The sequence below is a fragment of the Alligator mississippiensis genome, chromosome 2 (genome assembly GCF_030867095.1).
Source record: "Alligator mississippiensis isolate rAllMis1 chromosome 2, rAllMis1, whole genome shotgun sequence".
Classification (NCBI taxonomy): Eukaryota; Metazoa; Chordata; order Crocodylia; family Alligatoridae; genus Alligator; species Alligator mississippiensis.
The window spans coordinates 114,859,038-114,879,822 of NC_081825.1; the positions used below are offsets into that span (position 1 = coordinate 114,859,038).

Sequence of the window (20,785 nt, forward strand, 5' to 3'; positions counted from 1 at the left end):
CAGAGCAGGACCATCCCCAGCTAGATGATCCCAGCCAAGGCTTTGTCTAGCCGGATCTTAAAAACCTCCAAGAATGAAGATTTCCCCCACCTCTCTGAGTGACCTGTTTCAGTGTTTTATTACCCGCCTAATGAGAGAGTTTTTCCTAATATCTAACCTAAACTTCCCTAGCTGCAACTTGAGAACATTGTTCCTTGTTCTGTCATCTGCCACCACTGAGAACAGTTCAGCTCCATCCTCTGGAACCACCCTGCAGGTAGTTGAAGGCTGCTATTAAATCCCCTCTCAGTCTTCTCTAGACTAAATAAGCCCAGTTCCCTCAGCCTCTCCTCAGAAGTCATGTGCCCCAGCCCCCTAATCATTTTTATTGCCCTCCACTGGACTCACTCCAGTTTGTCCATATCCTTTCTGTAGTGAGGGGCCCAAAACTGGACACAGTACTCCAGATGTGGCCTCACCAGTGCTGAATAGCTGAATAAACTTGCTGAGGGTACACTCTGTGGACTTAGGCTAGGGACAGACATTACACACAAACTGGTTAAGTGATCAGAAAGTAGTTTAAACCTGTAACAGAACAGATATTCAGTCCACATAAACCGGTTTGAAAATGGCTGAAACTGGTTTGAGATAAACCTGGTTGAATGTAGTATCAGACTTAACTGATTTGCCTTGCTTCCCCCTGCTAAGCAGGGATTATTTCCCCTTCCCCTATGACTTAGCTAGCAGCATTAGCTAGCAGACCATGTGCTGGCTACAGTCCATGCTGTGGAAGACAGGCTTTTTGGAACTAATTAACAGGTAGCTTAATGTCCTTCCTTGGAAAAGCTGTTTAAGAAGAGCTGTTTGCCCCCCCCTCCAACCCCACTCACCACTCCCTGCTAAGCAGGAATTCCTCCCTCCCCTCAGCCTTATGGAGAAGTGTCTCTGTATTAGCTAGCTGACTACATGCTGGCTATGGTCCATGATGAATCAACAGGCAGAATCAGCAGATAGCTGGTAATGTCCCTCTGTTTTCTTAATGGGGTGATAAACACTGTTATCAATTCCCTGCTGGGTTAATCAGAGTGCCTTGTGGGGCCTGGCCATGTCCCCCCTCAGCTCAGTACTGAGGAAAGGAAGGGAGGGCTGCTCTAGTGCCCCCCCAGCTTCTAGCCTGAGCCACTGCAGGCATGTGCCTGCATGCCAGGCATGCCTGTACAGTTACAAACTGGTTCAGCCTAGCCAGGTTATACTAACCTGCAAAGATTGAAGCAATTTTAGGCTCTGACTTTTTGAATATCTGTCCCTAGCTTTAATGTTTTGGGTGAGATTGTTAAAGCACTGTAAGAACACCAATACAGAAACTACTAATTTTGCTTTCAGTGTAAGGTTTGTTATGACAAATGTTTAAAAAAATCATGGGGCTCTATATGGAATATGAAGCAAAAAAAGGAATGTTGAAAGCTACAGAAAGAGCTAAACATTGTCATCACATATGTGCACAGTAGGACTGAAATGAAGTTACTCAGGCAACCTTACGTTTTGCATTTTTTAACTTCTGAGTGCTTACTTTGTAACGAGCAGTTTTAACATGGATTTTTAATAGTACTAGCATCCACACAGGCATTTTGTTTTGTGGGTATTTCTCTAGATGACATCCGTTTAGCATTAAGGGAATTGTTTTGGCTAAATCTCCCTGCATTTTATGTTAAAAATTAAGGTTTTAATTTGCTGTTTAAATATTTGCCTTTTTTATATAAAAAGCATACTGTAAAAATATTTACAAATCCCAAAACTTTGTTAAACTTAGAAAAATATTGGAAAGCAAAGCTGATTGCATGCATCTTAGTTGTGTTTGTGTAATTTGAACAGTGTTTTTCTGCATCATTAAGAAATCTCGTAATGAAGAGTAATACAAGGTTATTGATCATAACTTTATTAATTTTCACTGCCGAACTTCCAAAAAGACTGCATTTTGTTCAGTTAGTTCACCTAAAACATAACGTTCTTTGAATGAAGTATGTTGAATTAGAAACTGTTGAACAACCAATAATTGTTGTTGATTTGTTTCTAATTTCTCATGTTAAATGTTGCATATCTCATTAATCTTCATATTAAATTTTATTATGAGAGGAGGCAGGCCCTCATGTCTGTTCACCAGGGATCCAGGTTTTCTGTTTGCTGCGGAAGAATGTGGATTTTCTCCTTTAAAGGAGAAAAATGTGGGTTCTGTTACTGGATCTCACAATCACACCTCCTGCCATGCTTATGTGGCATGGCAAGAGATGCAATTGTGCGGATCACACATTAGATCCTATCATGCCTTTTACCTAAATGTGTAGAGGGGCCCCAGGGCAGCCAGATGTGCCACAGACTCCAGGATCTGGAATAATCCCAGGTTGAAAAAAAAGTTATATTGATGCATACAGTGTACAACTAGCACTTTGAGTTCTTTTTATCATTGGAATTATATAATGTTTGCTTCTGTTTCTTTGTAGGGGGAAGATGTAGATCTCCATTTATTTCTACCTGATTGCCATCCTAGTAAATATTCTCTCTTCATGTTGGTAAAAGATTGCCAGCCTAATAAAATAAGTCCCGAATCTTGTATTTCGGCTGAATGTCAAAGTGGTCAAAAAACAAGCAAGCCCAAATGGAGGAATGTTACTCAAGAAGAGTAAGTTTTATTACTTTATAAAATATATATTGACTCCTTGTATAATTCATGTATCAGTAGAACTTATGTTCACCCCTATTCAATAGGAACTAATTATTTGAAATACTTGTTCTTCATTAAAACTGTCATCTTATCTTTTGGAAAGGGCTGGATGGGTTGAATGCTGGACGGTACCAAGCGTTATGTTTACAATTGACTATACTTGGCATCCAATTTATCCACAAAAGGCAGATGAGCAGTTAAAGCAGTCATGTAAGTGTTGTCTCCATTCTTTTGTATTTTTAGAATAATTGGAAATAACTGCTTTGGTTTAAAAGGATCAGTCAGATTTTGAAGGTTGAGTCAAAAAAACTTGAAAGCCTGCAGAGCCTATTGGCTTTTGTGCTGTGGGATAACATTAATCTTTGAATTGCACCATTTTAATCAAAAGGTAGCTTTCAGTTTTAAGGAAATATGCTATTCTTCTGTGAGACAGGCAGGGAATTCTGGATAATCTCTTCTTGCTCTTTAACCTGAAAGAGAGCAATTCTACTGAAGTGAGTCAATACCAGGAATTGCTTGGTGTATGGAGGCCAAGAAACCTGAAACAAGAAGTAGATTCATTTTGCCTAGTGGTCAGGTGCTTTTTCTGTTTTACGGGTATTTGAATATTATTCAGTATATTTTGTAGTGTACCTTAATGTACTTAAATAAAAATGTTAGCTATCTTTTTTTTTTCTGGCAACTGACAATATGTAACTTGTCCTCATGGTTCACTTCTACTGGGATGAGTGCTATGGATTGATTCGAGGTATTTCATGCATAACTGTTTGCAAAGAAGAAACATTGGGATTGTACATAAGAAATCTAGCAAAAATGGAAAATGAAGTCTAGCACTGCTTTTGGGGTGAGGTACAATAAGACATGAAGAAAATAAATAATGAAGCATTAAGTTGTAAATGACTGTAAAGATAAGGTGGAAACACCTTGTCATTGATGTAGTGGTGAAATGAGAACCAGTGCTTGGTGTCTAAGAAGGGGATGATGTAATTAGAGTAATAAACTAGGAAGATCATCTTGGTAATTTTTGAGGCATTTGAGTGGATAAAGTAGATGCTAAGGCAGGAAAATTACAGTAGCCCAAGATTGGAAGGAAGTGTCTGGACTTGGGTTTTAGCATAAAGATATAAAAGGAAAAGGCAAATATTAAAGAGATTAATGAGTAGTGGGAAGAAGATTCATCTTGAAGATGTTTGTAAAAATTCCCTTTTGTGGTTTTGGTGATTCCTGTACCAAAAGTGCTCAGTGTAGAAGCTGTGTCTTTAAAATCTTAAATCCTGCAGCTCAGCCTGGATTTGAAAGCTAACCCTTCTGCCTCAAGGGGAAGGGGTTTTTTCTCTGCATTTCTTTTGCATGTCCCTGTTGGGTTTTTTTTTCTTTGCAAATACTTGTATGTGAAATAGCTCCCTTCCCGTTAATAATATCATTACTGATTATTTACTTTGCTTTTCTGTGTGTTGTTAAGTCCATGATGCTGACAGGAGTGAAAAGTAGTAAAATATTTATTTTCTGAAAAGTTATGTGTTAGGATTCTGAATTTAATCAGGGAGTAAATCTGTTGACTAACAAGAGATTCAGCTTTTATGCAAATCAGTCTTCTCAGCATGACATCTAAATTATGAGTACTGAATTTTAAAATTAGGTATTGGGCATACACAATACATGCATGAAGTTAAATTTGAAGGTGTGCCTTGAAAATGTGCAGTGGGCGTATGAACATAGCTACAGTAGTCCAATGAGCACAATTCCTTCAGTGAACTTGCATTGAGGTTTTGAAAGTTTCTTTGGGAGCAAGGGACTGGACAAACTTTTTTAGAATGATTCCCTGTATCTTCTGAGCAGCAAATCTTGTAAACCAAAAGCTTTTCTCTCTCTCTCGCTTAAAAAAACAAAAAACAAAGAGAAAAGGTACCCCTACTACTGTCTTCGGTATTAGTGGAAAGTTATACATCCATCCATTGTCATTTGCAATATTTAGGTTGTTCGGTGACAAAGTTTGGACCTAGGGGATCATCTGACATAATTTTTTATTGTCTTCTTAGATTCATAGATGTTAGGGTCAGAAGGGACCTCAATAGATCATCAAGTCCGACCCCCTGCATAAGCAGGAAAGAGTGCTGGGTCTAGATGACCCCAGCTAGATACTCGTCTAACCTCCTCTTGAAGACCCCCAGGGTAGGGGAGAGCACCACCTCCCTTGGGAGCCCGTTCCAGACCTTGGCCACTCGAACTGTGAAGAAGTTCTTCTTAATGTCCAATCTAAATCTGCTCTCTGCTAGCTTGTGGCCATTGTTTCTTGTAACCCCCGGGGGCGCCTTGGTGAATAAATCCTCACCAATTCCCTTCTGTGCCCCCGTGATGAAATTATAGGCAGCCACAAGGTCGCCTCTCAACCTTCTCTTGCGGAGGCTGAAAAGGTCCAGTTTCTCTAGTCTCTCCTCGTAGGGCTTGGTCTGCAGGCCCTTGACCATACAAGTTGCCCTTCTCTGGACCCTCTCCAGGTTATCCGCATCCTTTTTGAAGTGTGGCGCCCAGAATTGCACGCAGTACTCCAACTGCGGTCTGACCAACGCCCTATAGAGGGGAAGTATCACCTCCTTGGACCTATTCGTCATGCATCTGCTGATGCACGATAAAGTGCCATTGGCTTTTCTGATGGCTTCGTCACACTGCTGGCTCATGTTCATCTTGGAGTCCACTAGGACTCCAAGATCCCTTTCCACCTCTGTGCCACCCAGCAGGTCATTCCCTAGGCTGTAGGTGTGCTGGACATTTTTCCTCCCGAGGTGCAGCTCTTTGCATTTCTCCTTGTTGAACTGCATCCTGTTGTTTTCTGCCCACTTGTCCAACCTATCCAGGTCTGCCTGCGCCTGTTTCCTGCCCTCCGGCGTGTCCACTTCTCCCCATAGCTTTGTGTCATCTGCAAACTTGGACAGAGTACATTTGACTCCCTTGTCCAAGTCGCTGATGAAGACATTAAAGAGTATCGGTCCAAGGACCGAACCCTGCGGGACCCCATTGCCCACACCCTTCCAGGTCGAGACCGACCCATCCACCACGGCTCTTTGGGTGCGACCCTCTAGCCAATTCGCCACCCACTGGACTGTGCAGTCATCCACATCACAGCCTCTTAACTTGTTCACCAGTATGGGGTGGGATACCGTATCGAAGGCCTTCCTGAAGTCTAAGTATACGACATCCACCCCTCCTCCTGTGTCCAGGCGTTTCGTAACCTGGTCATAGAAAGAGACTAGGTTGGTCAGGCACGATCTGCCTGCCACAAACCCATGCAGCATAATCTGCCCTGCCGGGCTCTCAAATGTGAGCCTTGATAATTTTTTCAAAGACTTTACCAAGGATGGAGGTGAGACTGACCGGCCTATAGTTGCCCGGGTCCTCCTTCCTCCCCTTTTTGAAAATGGGGACCACGTTAGCCCTTTTCCAGTCTTCTGGGACTTGGCCTGTGCGCCACGAGCGTTCGAATATTCCCGCCAGTGGCTCTGCAATGATGTTGGCCAGTGCCTTCAGCACCCTCGGATGGAGCCCATCCGGGCCTGCCGACTTAAAAGCATCCAGTTCTTCCAAGTGACTCTGCACCACCTCAGGATCTACGTATGGAAGTCTGGCGCCTTGCTGCTGCCTCTCTACAACCCCAGTGAGAGACTTGTCGTGCCCCTCACTTAGGAACACTGAGGCAAAGAACTCGTTGAGGAGTTCAGCCTTGTCCCCCCTATCTGTCACTAATTGTTTCTGCCCATTTAGCAGGGGTCCTATTCCTCCCTGGGCCTTCCTTCTCTTACAATATACTTGTTTTCATTTTGATTTTGTATGTTGATGTTCTATTATTGATGGATAGCAATGGGAAAACCAAACACCTATGGAAAAAAAAGGTCTCACTGATTTTTTTTTTTTTTTTTTTTTTTTTTTTTTACTTTAAAAGCAGGAAAAAAATATAAAAAATCTTGCTTGTCACTTCAGACACTTAAAAATACTGTTTTTTGGTGCACATTGTGTTGACTAAAATATTATATACTTTGTTACAATGACCTCATTTTTCCTTTCTGCTCTTCCTTCCCACCCCAGCATCATTGTGGCATGGTGAGAGAAATTTAATTTGCATTGTAGAAATTTCAGTTGAATAGTAGCCAGTTTATATACAAAATATTTTGTAGCTATCAAAACTTATTTAATACTAGGAATGTTGCAGAATTTCTCAAGTGAAAGACCTAGCTTGTTTCTAACAATTAATTTTTACTTTTACAAGTGTCAGAAATGGAAGAAACTATGCTGTCTGTATTAAGGCCATGTCAGAAGACTGCCGACAGAGTCATTTCCTCTCCAACAGTCTCGGGCCACCTTCCTATTGATCCTTCAGAACTTCCACCTGATAAACTTCACGTAGAATTAGAACTCTCCCCAGATTCCCAGATAACTCTCTATGGACCTCTACTAAAAGCCTTTCTGTGTGTCAAGGTATGAATTAGAAGTATGTTTATAATTTTGTGGGTGATCTCAAACTGGGAGGAGTTATAAGTCTGTGGTCTAAAGTGCTTGCAATTCACGATGATCTAAGTACATTGGAGATATGGTCTGAAGTCAACGAAATGAAATTCAATAAAGACAAGCATCGAGAACTACACCTGAGTAGTAATCAAAAGCACAAAATAAAGACTAACTGGCTAGGCAGCAGCACTTCAGGAAGGATGTAGAGCTTTTAGTGACTTGCAAACTAACCCTGTGTCAGCAGTGTGATTGGGGGGGGCAGGGCGGGGATTATTCTGAGGTGAGGTCTGAGAAAATAGAACAGTTGGAGCAAGAATTTAGAGGAGGGGGAAAACAAGCAATTACATGTTCTAACTCTATTGAGGACTATTTTGAAATAATTCTTTTTGTTTCAGAGTAAACAAGAAAATGTGTTGTGGTGTGTGTGTGTGGGGGTGGGGTGTGGGAAGATATACACAAGTCTTCTAGCAGGTAAGATTACTGTGAAGTGGGTAATGAGCAGGGATCTGGGTTTTTCATTTCCTTTGGAAAAATGGAAAAAATGTGGATTCCCCCTTTTAACCAAAAAAACTGGATTTTTCATTTTAATGGAGAGACATGCAGATTTTCCACTTCTGCAAGGGGCTGGGGGGACAAGAAGGAGGGCAGTCAGGTAGCCATCTCACATGCTGTTTAAACATGTTCATGGCTACCAGGCAGCCTGGAAGGCAGCTCCTGCAGGCAAGTCTAGTAGGGAGGGAGGGAGGACTGGGGCCCCCATATGGAGGGAGGAAGTTGGGCAGGGCTGGGGATGCTGCCCGGCTGGGGTGGTGCATGGGGCTTGGGGCCCGTGGCTGAAATGTACGGCCACAGGGCCTAGGCAGTAAGTGGGATGCAGCCACAGGCAATTTGTCAGGGGGCTGGGAGGTGGCTCCCCATTGCTGGGTGCACTCCCAGGCAGGCATGGGGGGCATGTCCCCTGCAGATCGGGGGGGGGGGGGGGGCTGTCCACTGTGGGCTCAGGCTCTCTGCCTTTCTGTCTTCCTCCCAGGGCCTCTGCAACCCAGCAGGTGGTACCTAGAATGGCAAAGCAGGGTTGGACAGGGAAGCTTCTTGCTGCTGCAGGTCCTGTGCTGCCCTGGTGAAGTGCCCCCTGCCTGCCTGACAGCAAATTGATTCAGATTGATGGAGTTGGGTGTCTAGGGCTGTTTGTAGATGTACTCAGCATTTTCTAAGCCGTGTTAACTGATTTGCATTACACAGTTCAAAACAAATTTCAGTTCAAATTAAGGGTTAATAGATTACTATTAACGGGGAGCACTGGCTATATACAATCTATACATTTAAGAGCCTGTTAACGGAGGTTGGAAGTAATTAATGGTGACAGTTTTCGCCCGATTGGGCAACAGAAAGCAGTTTAGCTGTGACCAAACTCAAGTTCACGGCTACATACAGCTAAAAAATGGCCAGCTGAGTGACAATCTGACCCCCTCATTGCATGAGGTATCAGATAAAGATGTTTCAAAGTGTAGCGTCTTTTGTAACTTGTGTCTGTGGAGCTCCCAACCTGTCGCTGTTTTCAGAATGGGAGGGGGAAAAGGCAGTGGAGGGAGTTCAGTCTGGGGGGTTTTCAGCTCTTTAACGAGGGTGGGGTGGGTGTATTGGAAACTCCCACTCTTCAGCACCACTTGGGAAGCCCCAAGAATGAGCTTCCTCTGCTGCCTTTCCCCCTCCCATTCTGAAAATAGCCAGCACTAGCAGAGGGCCTGGTCTTTGCTATGGGAACCTGGCTGCAGGTTTCCAACAGGAATCAACAGTGAACTTCTATTTGGTCTGGGGTAACGTTGCAACTCAGAGTGCTTTGCAGAAACCGTTCTGAGTTATAGCTGGGAGCTGCACTTCTGTCTGCACCCTAGGAGGCAATAATAAGCACTGCTACATTGTTGCAGTTATCCAAACTGTTGTTCCAGAAGCTGTAATTGACCTAATACTTAGCAGGGTGAGATGTTGTAGGCACATTTGACTTTGTAAAGGAGTTACTTTGTGCCTGATGGCTGCTATAATTTTGCCAAAACCGAGCTGTGTTTCCCTTGGTGGGATTGATATTTGCAGTGCTTGTCTGAGTTCCTAAGGGCTATTTTTCCTAAAAGCAACACTGTATATACATGTTAATTGATACAGTTTAAAATGCCTAATTTGGACTGCTGTAGTCTGCATTAATTTTAATCCCCATTCAATGAGGGATTAGCTAATTTGGACTATAGATGTCTAGCTGTAGTCCAGATTAAACCTAGAAAAACGTAATGTCTATAATTGGCTTAGGATTTCAAAATAAATAATGCCTCCAAAGGGCATCCAGGGCACTTAAGTGCTGAGTAGGAGGTACTTAGCCCTGATTAATTAGAAATGAAGGGGCCAGGCTTGTGTTTAGACCCATTTCCCTCTTTTGGAGCTTAAACACCTGACTTATGGGGTACACAAGGTGTTTTTATTCACTTAGGATCTAGACTTCTTAGAGGGATGCCTAATGTACACAGAGTGCTGGGCATTAATGTAAGAAACAGCTGTCACTTTAATATAGGCACTACTACTACTGACGTGTTGTATAACATCTTTGTGCATAGAACACTTATCCAGGAAGTAGGAGACTTGGGTTTTAAGCCATCCTCATTCTGAGCGGCTTGAAACCCAAGAAGAATAAAATAGTTGAATGAAGAATATTTACACTGGCCACCTCATTGTTTTTGAAGAAATTCAACCATTGTACAGCCAAAATTGCAATAGGGACTAAGAAAAGACCTGGGATCCAGGCTTTTCTGGTGGGGTGTGTGTGTGTAAATGCTTTTAGTCCCCTGACTGCCTAATTAAAATGGCTTAATAGTCTTGGGACTAGTGTGTAAAAATAATATAGTTTGGGTGGAATTTAAGACCAGTACCAATTAGTTTATTTGGTATCATTGAGAGCTGGACCAATGCTGCCTGTTTCTTCAAAAACCCTTCAATTCTTTTGTATGTTAGACTGTAGCACTCATAAGAGATGGTATGATAGGAAGTTGTCATCTTCAGTCTCTTACTGTGAATCTCTGGAAATTTGTATCATGCTTTTTCCCTTTTGAAGCCAAACCTCCTCTTCGTCAGGGCTGCTGATCTCTGGAGAAGGTTTCTTCTCCTGACTGAGATCCTGTGATAATTGTAAATCAGGCTGTCACATCCCTTGTTATGTTAACTTCTGAACTCTTACAAGGCAGATGTTTGGGTTACCCATGCAGTGAGATCAAGTATAAAGATTTAAATCAATGGCAGTATTTCCATATGTTTGTGCTGGTTTGTATTTGCTAGAGTTTCTGCTGTATGGACTTCTTTTTTTGTCCAGCCTTGTTGACAAAGACTTGTTTTCTCCTTCTGAATGGTTTTGAAGTGTCATTGGATTTCCTAGTTTCAGATTGTGTTATCTGATTTTGTGTGTGGCTTTTCATGTCTGTGCATGATTTCCAATGTTTAATAAACTCAAGAAGTCCTTCATTTCCAACATTGTGTTCTAGCTTGTCAATTTTGAATGGTGATTATAGTTCTTTGTATTGTCAACTGAGAGGCACCAGCAAAAGATGCTGTGTTTTGGTACTTTTCTGCTTTTTATTATTTAAGCCTGTTTTCTGTTTTGTCTTATAAAGAAATATCCTCTAAAGTGGAGGAAAAATATTTAAGTTGCTGTGTGAAAAAATACTTAGGTATATAGACCTTTTGAGGATTTTGGTATTAACTGATATAATACTTCAAATAGTACTTATGCTTAAAGTACTAAGATAAAGTAAAAAAGATTATTGCATGTCTTAAAGAACTGTTACATGAAGCCATGCAATGTGTTTACATTTTACTTGGGCCTTTTTCCAAGAGTTTTTTGTGGTATATGAAAAGGGCAACAATTTAATCAACAATTTTAAGGTTTTAAAAATGATGGTAACTTTTCAGTAGCCTCTTAACATAATTATTAACTAGCCAAGTTGTATTAAAATGTAAACCATTCAGATTTTTCACTCATGAGATTTGTCTAAATGAGAGAGATTATTTCCCCTTAAACAAACCCCAACCCTCCCTCCCCCTGGAAATGACCAAAAATACCTATTTTCTTTCTAACTCAAGGATGTGTGGGCCGGGAGCAATCTGGGGCCCTTTTTTCGTGCCGCGGGCTGTGGCCAGCAGCCCGGACATGCTGGGTCAGAGAAAGCAGGCGACACGCTAGAATTAGGCACGGACGCGTAATGGTTGATTCAAGATTGTTTACTTACACCGTAGATGGTCGCAGTGTAGGCTGGACAGTTTCCCAGGCAAAGCTCCGCTTAAATCCCCAGTTTGAGGACTCGGACAAAAACTCTCACTTACACGGAGTTGTCGAGGCTCCATGGATCCTTGTTTGCGCGCAGGGAAGAGGGATACATCGAGGATTGTGCTCGGCGACGGGGAGAGGCTAGAGGCTGATCAGACCCCTGTTGCCTTCTTGATATTCACGCTGGGTCCAATAGGCTCCGCAGCGCTTAGAGATCTTCACGAGACGTGAAGTCTCCTCCTCCTGATGTTCGTGGAGTCCTCCAACTTGGGCGGAAACCACTCAAGCCTCTTATACGGCTAGCAAGCCACTCGCTAGCTGCCACGTGGGAATAATTTAGAAACAACCAATAATGGGGCTCGAATTTTAATACAAATGGCGGGAACTCCTTGCAATGTGCATTTCTTATGCTGCAAAGAAGAAATGCACCCTGCAAAGAAAGCTTCAAACAGCGGGAAAATAATTCAGTGGTGCCAAAGCACACAAAAACAAAAATCACACCCTTGGGTTGTGACAAAGGAAATATAGTAATTGGATATAGAACTCTTCACCTTAAGGTCACTAATTCAAATCTAACTCAGTTTAGTAATGACAAAAAAAATATTGCAAAGTTGAAAGCTATTTTGGTGACTTATGTAAATTTGATCTCTATCCACCTCCTAGTAGATCTAATCATTTGTCTAATGATGCAAATTACCACAACAAAAGATTTTTGGGGTTTTTTTTGTTTGTTTGTTTTTTGCATTGTACTCCATCTGCACCTTTTTGTGAAAAGTAACATGACAGTGTAATTTGATAATGAGCTGAACATCCTTCCTGAGATTTAACTTGTTAATTGATTTTACTTTTAGCATTTGTTATAAACTCTTTTTAAAGAAATGCATTCTAATTTTGACACACTTTAGAATGCAGGATATGGCTCTTGCAGGGCTCAGTCTTCTCAAATGAATGTGACCAAAGTTATTCCTGTCTCAGATAATTGAGTGGGGATTGGCTTAGAAACTAAGTTAATTTTAAACCCTAGGGGATACACTTATGAACTGCTACAGGCATGTGTATAGAATTCTTAAGAGTTTTAAGTAAAACTTCTGAAGACAAGTTTTGAAAATGCTGCTGAAGAACTATTTGTGTATGACCCCTACAGGCTGGATTTAAAAAGCTGGTGGCATTGCTTCCAAGGAGCAATATCATAATAGTAACAGTAATTGTAGCTAGACTGAAGTTGGTTTGGTTGAAAAACAGTATATGGCCCAAGTCTTGAAAAACGCATAAGCATTTACTTAATTTTTCTCATTTAAGTTATTCTGCTATAATCAGTGGAATAACTCATGTGAACAAAATAACACCTCTTCTTTACTGTACTATAGAACTTAGAATTGATTAGGGGATAAGAATAGGATATAGAGTGAAGCTTAGATTTGTGTTTCATGATGCTGCTAGCTGCATATATCGTCCCACCTGCTTCTTAATTTCTTCTATTAATTCCATGTTGCAGGAAAATTACTTTGGAGAAGATGACATGTACACAGATTTTGAAGAAGTTATTTCAAGCCCAGTCCTGTCATTGTCAACATCTTCGAGTTCTGGTTGGACTGCAGTTGGAGTGGAAAATGACAAAAAGGAAAGTGAGAGATCGGCAAAAACGGTTCACCCCCTTACCTTGCGTCCTTGGGATATTACTGTACTTGTCAATTTGTACAAAGTGCATGGGCGGTTACCCATGGTAAGCTCTTGAAGTTTAATCATCAAAATACTTTAAAACAATATTTTAAAGAAACTTTAGAGTGTAATATAACACATTTACTCAAATCTAAGACAATCCCCCAATAATTAGGTTCTATATATGGAAAATGTATAAGCTTGTTATAATTTTCCATGTATTAAATCAAATTATCAAACAGTTGTCTTGAATTTGTGTCCCCCCCCTCCCCCCCCCCCAACTGCTATAGCAAGGAAAACAGTGGGCTGGGAGAGGTCAGACAACCCCCCTGTCCTCTGCCCCCAACTTCTTCCCTGTGCACCCTTCCTACTCCTCCTGCCACCTGCATCCCCACAGCCTCTGTCCCTCCCTCCCTCCACTCCCTACAGTCTCTACTTCTTTCTTTCCCCCTTCTCACTTCCCAGTCTCTGCATTTCTGCCCCTCCCACCAACTCCCCATAGTTTCTGCCTCTTCTGCCCCCTCTCCCACTATTACTGTCAGATGCTGCTCAGGCTCTATTTCCTCCATGGAGCAGCGTATGGATCAATGCCCTTGCCAGGCCATGCAGCAATAGCAGCTCTGCTGATTGACCAGGTAGGAATGGAATTTCTGTGTGCCTTGTGCCTGTGAGGGAATCCAGCCTGAGCTGGAGTTGAGCTGCGTCTCACAGTAAAAGGGCGGGGAAATGGAAAGGAACTGGGGTGGGGGATGGCAGGAAGGGGAGGGAACAGAAGCTATAGAGGGCAAGTGAAGTTGGGGGCAGAGAGCTGGTATGGGTCTGGCTCTGGCTTTGACCTGGGCTCGGGGCCAGAGCCAGAGCCACAGCAGCTATTTGCCTTCCCACTCTGCTTCATATGCAAATCTAAGATGAAGGGTTTTTTCCCCTGTCTCTGCCTTTCTCTTCCCCCACCCCACACACACAATGTTGACTTGGGGAAAAAACCCCAGTTTTAGATTTGAGTAAATACAGTAGAGTATAAACTATCATGTAGTATGTGTGAAACCATTTTTTCATGAAACTCTTGCGTTTTAGTCCTACTTTTCTGTGGGTTATTGACAAGTCATGTAAATGCTTTGTGTGGGTATACGTAGCAATTTGATACTTTGAAGGATTTCATTTACTTTTAGATCAGAACTGGATAATTCGTATATGTAAATCTAATAATTACTTATTTAATGTCATTTAAAATCATTGTTTTAGGTAAACCATAATGATTCCTCTTTTGACAACAAAGCTGTTTCTTAATTGCACAATTGGATCTATGCATCTCTATGCCCTTGTAGAACTCCATGATCTTTAATAGAACAGATGGGTGAAGGGATCGCAGTAAAGATGTGTGTGCAACTTAGTATGTAGTAATAGTCTTTGAGGTAGCATGGACTTTTTTGAACAATAAGAAACAGTCTGGACTCTTCAGCATCATCTCTGGCTTTCTGATGTAGGATATGTTGATTCCTTTTAGCATTGCAGTCCAGATGGTCCAGAATGCCCTACTGCTTTGTTGGAAAGATTGTGTTTTGAGATGAAGAAAGGATGTAGAGAGACCATGCTGCAACTTGTGCTATCCCCAGTTAACTTATTTTTGAATGACAGCTATCAGGTAATAGTTATTTTAAATGTTTGGAGAAATGGGGATGACTTCAAAACTGAATCATGTTTTAATTGAAGCTTCTGTAATACAAGTGTGTTTCAAAGACAAATAACAAATGTCATATTCGTATTAAATGCTTTTTTTTATATGTCATGCATGTGTACTCTTTTCAGCTTCCATTTTTAGTTTATGCACAAGAGGAAAAGATATTTCTTTTTTAATATTCAACTAAAAGTATCTATCTAAAAGGAAGGAGTTTTGTAGAGAGCTCTCTTAAGTAATATTCAAATCAGTCATAGTCTTAAAAACTTTGGTTTGGTTTGACTTGGCATTTTGGGTTTTTTCATAGTTATTACCTGAAAAATATATTTTACATTTATTTTAGAAAAATAATTGTGCCCACAGGTCTGCCTACATCTTAGGGCAGTATGTTAATACAACTTGTTGGAGGCTGGGAAAAAGATCTTTAGAATTACACTTCAAATGATGGCTAGTAAGACACAGAATCAAGCAGGGCATTATTGGATTGCCTTGGATTTTTTGATTGCTTTTCTTTTGCTTTATGCTCTGTATAGTGTTTCTCTTTTGTATAATAAACTTAAGTCTTTTAGAACACTCATATGTACAGTGGAGCAAACCACACTATTTAAAGGGAAAACCATGCCTCTGCAATTGAGCAAAATACTTGAGTATTTGCTGTCTGTAAGTTAGTTGAGAAATTAGGTGACATTTATTTGAACCATTAGTCAATCTAACACAGTGCCCTGCGAATCATGATGTAATATATGAAAACCCCTAAATACTTTCATGGATTAGCAAGTAAAAGCTAAAAGAACACAAGAAATTAGAGTAAACTGTCATTTTTTATGACAGAAAGTGAGTGCCACACGATTCTACATTAGAACAGAGCTCAAGCTTCAACCAGAGTTAAGTGCTGAAATTTTGTGACTCTGCTGTATTATTTTGGGGTAAAAATCACTTGAGATGAAAATTCTCAGTCCAGTCTTGACCATTAAGGTGCCAACTGGCAACTCTAATAATAATCTGAAAAAAGGTGGTAAAGAGTGAAGTGACAAACCTTCAGGTGAACAATTTTTTTCAGATTAGTCAAGACTAGAAAAGACTGAAGGAAGGAAAAGGACAAGGCTTGATGAACTAGGAGTATGTGAAAGGTGAAATTCAGTGGTGACAGATGCAAAATGGTGCACATTTATTGGCTTTAATTATAAACAGTAAGGAAGAAGTTTTGCTCAACATTGTGGAAAATTCAGTGAGAACTTCTATACACTGTGTGAAAGTTCATTATAAGACAAGATGTTTAGTATGAATGTCAAGCTGGGTAGAAAATAAATGCTGAAAATCTTACAGCTTTGTATTGTAACTATTGTGCATTCCTATATTGATGGAACACACGTGGAATATTGTGTTCAGTTTTGATCCTTTCTCAAATGCTACAGCAGGAATAGAATATGCTTAGAAAAGTAATAAATTGGTAGAGGTGCTTAGAGTCTTCAACATAAGTTGAAAAGATTGGGACTGTCAAGAAAGGAGACAATCACGGACATGGTAATTGTACAACGTAGTGATTACAAGGCAGGATTGATGGCATTGCCTATTGTCAAGGTTGCTTGACACTTTTCAGTTACTTGTAACTTTTATCAAAAAGTAAAAATTTGGTCTGACATTTTCCATGCTGCATATGCTTCAGGCTGAAAGAACTGTTCTCAAGAATAAAATTGGGGAAAAAGTGGTCTTTGTTCCTCTTACATTTTAGACACTTCCTTTGAATTACACTAGTGGCTCCTTGCTTTTGATGAGGGCTTTGAAATTTCTCTTGGATGTGACTTTAATATGTCATCTTGAAGATCTGCTCAGGTTTAGCTGAAGTATAGGCCTTGAAAAAAAGTTTAATTCATACTCAGACTTTTCTTAGTGCTTAACTGTTACAACTCGCAAATATTCAGCCCTTGCTGAACATGTTTAAGCCTCTCACACCTCCTCTTCCTGCTGACTCGTTACAGTCTTCACATCTGCTTTCTCTTCCAAAACTTCTGAGCATACTTCATTCCCTGTTTGGTTCTTAATGACCTAGACTACCCATGTGCCGTCTGTACAGAACACTTAATTGTGCTGCAGTCTAGGAGCACGAGGCTCTGGGAACTTGGAAGGACTTGTAACCCTGATTATTGAAGTCACTGTCCGAATTCCCTCTGACTTGACAGGGAGCCAGTAGTGGGAGATATCAAGGTTCAGGACCTTGAAGTGGCTTCAAGTGGCCACTTAATTTCTCTTCTTCCTCCAGTCCCAAGCATTCCAATGCCACTTTCATGCTCTACCAAGACACTCTGAACACAAGCTTTCATATGCATTCAAGGCCACTCCAAGCTCCGTTTGGCCTCAGTTGCTGGGCTCTGGAACACCCTGGAAAAAAAGAATGGGTGGAGCTTATTTTGTCAGAAATGAAGGTGCTCTGTAGAATTCTCTAACTGATATTTGACCCAGAAGTCTGTTTTACTTTTAGGGAAAATTGCCTTCTGTGATATCACTTCTTTTAATAAGCAGTGTAGGTTTAAGAACCTTTCAAGATGAGCCAGTTAACTTGAATGTGTTGACCACTTCCTCTGATAAATCTATAATTATACTTGTGTGTTTTCTCAGTCTGTTTTACAAAGTATAACACAAGGTGTTCTTGATATGTATTTTTTTAAATATACACACTACAATCTTTCTCTTATATATAAGATATAACACAACTTAACAAGTTACATTTTTAAAATAATTTATTTAAATTTTGGCAAGTGTAATTTTATTATCAATTTATTAATTTATTTAAATGTATAGTAATTGTATAACAGTAACATTATTTAAGATGTAAAATTATCTTTTAGGCAAAGTGTTTTTGTAATATCTTTTCTAGCACCAACTTTATAATTGGGACAAAATTTTGCAGACTGTGTAGTTTGTGAAACTTTGATACAGTTGGTCCAGTAAAAGATATGACCAAAAAACCCATGCATCTTGTACATTTCCTGGATCATCACAGTTACAATAACACTCCATCCCATATACAGTTGTTCATTTTACGTTTTCATGTCAACTGAAATCTTTGATCTCTTGTATTGAAGACACTGGGACTTAGTAGGTGAAGATGAATGCTTACAAAAAGTATTCGTACCTAATGAGAGTACAAAGTTCTGGGTAATCTGTCTCTGAAAATACTCCTAATTTACTTTTCCTTAACAGAGACCCCCAGTGGATGAAGTTCTTAGAGAGGGCCATATCGGCCTCTCAGGTCTGCAGCTTCGAGCTCATGCTATGTTTTCAGCAGAAGGTCTGCCCCTGGGAAGTGATACTTTAGAGTATGCGTGGCTGATTGATGTACAGGCTGGAAGCCTAACAGCCAAGGTTACAGCACCACAGGTATGCTCCCAAAATCATAATAAAGCTGTCATAACTTGGACTTTTGAAGATACCAGGTGCATCTGGGCTCAACTCAATTGGATGCATCTGTAGTTAAAATAATTTCCAATTTTGTGGATTTGAAAATCTAGCCATTTGTCTAGGTTTATTTGAACTTTTAAATTAGAGAAAATCTAGGATTCACATACAGTTTGGGGCATAGGCATTTTGAAGCTGGAAAGACAGCTGAAATTTGAAGTTTCAAGCAGTACAAATATAGGAGTAATTTGTTTTAAGATCCTTAATTTGTGTTTATTTGTATTGGTATTCCTGCAAGCAAATATTAAAAAAAAGGAGCCCATGTCCATAATATTTGGGAAAACTTCAGATAGCTTAGTTTAAGAGAAAACAGATTTCCCTGTAAAAGGGAACACACATTTGGTGACTGTGTACAGCATTGAACTAATAGGCATTACTAAAGGGAGGCAGGGTTGCAAAGCTAGAAGATTAATGCCAGGAAATTGCAGTTAAAGACTTGCACAAAAATGGTGTTTTAATATTTTGCTCATAAAGGGCTTATGATATATAGTTCATGATGATGAATTTGAGAGATTGAGTCACTATCACTACTTATAAACAAGAGAGAGTTGCCCCTAAATGCTGGAATTCCCTCCCACCTGAGGCCTGCCAAAAGCCTAAACGATATTGTTTGGACCTAAGATGGTTAGCAAGTTGCAGGTCTTGCCAGGAAGGTCCTGGCGAGGTTGGGTGTGAACCTACCCTGACAATCTGCATCTGCTGATATGCTCCAAATTTAGCTTGCTGGTGAGTCTGCCCCTGCTTGTTCCCAGAGGCTGTTTTAGACATACTGGAGGCTGAGGATTTGAGCGTGATGAGCCAAAAGTAGTCTCACTGGCATATTTCTGGGTTTGCAGTGGATCTGTGGACATGAATGGATGCCCGGTCTGGTGAAGACCAGCCTGTAATGGAAGGAGTTGGCAACCACTGTTGATTGCTTGCTAATAGGACAGGTAGCAGCATTCAGAGGCTTCAAGTAACTCCGAAAAGCTTTCAGTATTGCATCTCAGGTCTTATCCTAATTTTACTATGTTTCTCCAGAAATGCCTTGTACCACTTTCTCTCCAGAGAACCCCTTCAGTAATGATCAATTTGTTAGGGAGAACATTTTTTTTTCCTCTTTTTAAAAGCAGAGAACTTGCTGAGGTTCTTCATGAAATACAAGTTTTGGTTCATGGTAGGTTTTTGCAGAAAGTTTAATGAAAAATCCAGAAAACACAATTTATCAGATGCAACAGCACATTTTCAAAGATTCAAGTGAGGATTTTTGGATCAAATGCCCCCCACCCCAAGCACATGAAGGGGAGCTACTTATACATAGTACAAACTAGTCCAAAGCAAAAAGGCTTATGACTTGCCATACAGTTCACTGGGCCCAGCAGAGTCGACAGCATTTCAAGCCATAGTGACCCCAGTGCTTAGCACTGTTCAGTGTGTGTGTGTGTGTGTGTGTACACTCCAGATACCTTCCTCTCCCCGCCCCCCCCCTCCCCCCTCAAGGATCTATGTAATAATTAGCCCCTCCTCATGACTGGAACTGGGTGTTCTTGACACTAATCCTGGGGTCCTCCAACAATTTATATGCAGATGAGACATAGGGTAGCCTGGTTCAACTTCACCTCGTGGAAGGCAGGGCCACACTAATCATATATGACAGCCTGAGAGGGGATGACAAAGGGATTCTGGGTGAATTGTTTGGGGCCCAGTATGGTGATGTTTGCCAGACATTTAGGGCTGATGAAGAAACAGGATTGATTGGAAACGGGGGGAGGGGAGGAAGCATAGCTGAACAATAGAACTGAAGCAGAAGCCTAAATGCATGTAGTGTAGTGGCTCACCATGACTTGAAAAAAGTAGGTGCTGGGGCGGACTGTGTTTAGTGGGTGCTACCATATATCCTATTCAGATGAGTTGCACTAACCTGTCCCAGTATCTCAGCCTTTTGGCTAAAATCAAGCACGTCTGGCACTAAGGGAAAGGTGTCAGGGCTGGCTCTGGTTCTCTTGGTGCCAGTCTGATACTGCAGTATCTCAAGGCTTGGTGCCAGTTTCCTTTGGAGGAAACACCCACCCATTTTTATTTTATTTTTTTTTTTTTAAGGGTTAGGAAAAACAAAGGTTCCCATCAGTATGTTTGCCTAATGTGGACCATGTGTTTTATAAGCATGTTCAGTGTGGGCTCCAGTCAATCAACTTCATAGTTGGTTTCTATTACTAAGCACATGCTACTTTTGACAGCAGTTCAAAGATAGACCATCTATTTAATGCGGTTCCCTTGTATGCAAATATAAGAGGGTTTTTTTCCTTATGCTGATTGTGGGTGGGGAGGAACCTCATCTTGTATTTGAGTAAATAGAGTAATTTATTAGTAAGGTCAGCTAAATTCAGCAATATTTGGTATAAAAAGTTTCTTTTTTAGCCTAACATTTTTTAAGTCAGTATGTATTTTTCCTGTGGTTTCTAACACTTCATTTATTTATACACAAGGAAACTTGGTATTTTTGTAATGCAAATAA

At 40.8% G+C, this 20,785-nt stretch overlaps 1 protein-coding gene across 11 annotated transcripts in view; it reads left to right on the forward strand.

The window, feature by feature from the left end:
• BLTP1 (bridge-like lipid transfer protein family member 1) overlaps positions 1–20,785 on the forward strand; it is a 248,576-nt gene that overhangs the window by 89,659 nt on the left and 138,132 nt on the right. For all 11 annotated transcript variants that reach the window (XM_019494555.2, XM_019494560.2, XM_019494587.2 and 8 more), the window contains exons 17-22: positions 2,478–2,656; positions 2,802–2,908; positions 6,960–7,168; positions 12,997–13,224; positions 14,665–14,802; positions 18,037–18,213. In XM_019494555.2, the coding sequence (XP_019350100.2) occupies positions 2,478–2,656; positions 2,802–2,908; positions 6,960–7,168; positions 12,997–13,224; positions 14,665–14,802; positions 18,037–18,213 (1,038 nt within the window). The remainder of the gene's footprint in view (positions 1–2,477; positions 2,657–2,801; positions 2,909–6,959; positions 7,169–12,996; positions 13,225–14,664; positions 14,803–18,036; positions 18,214–20,785) is intronic.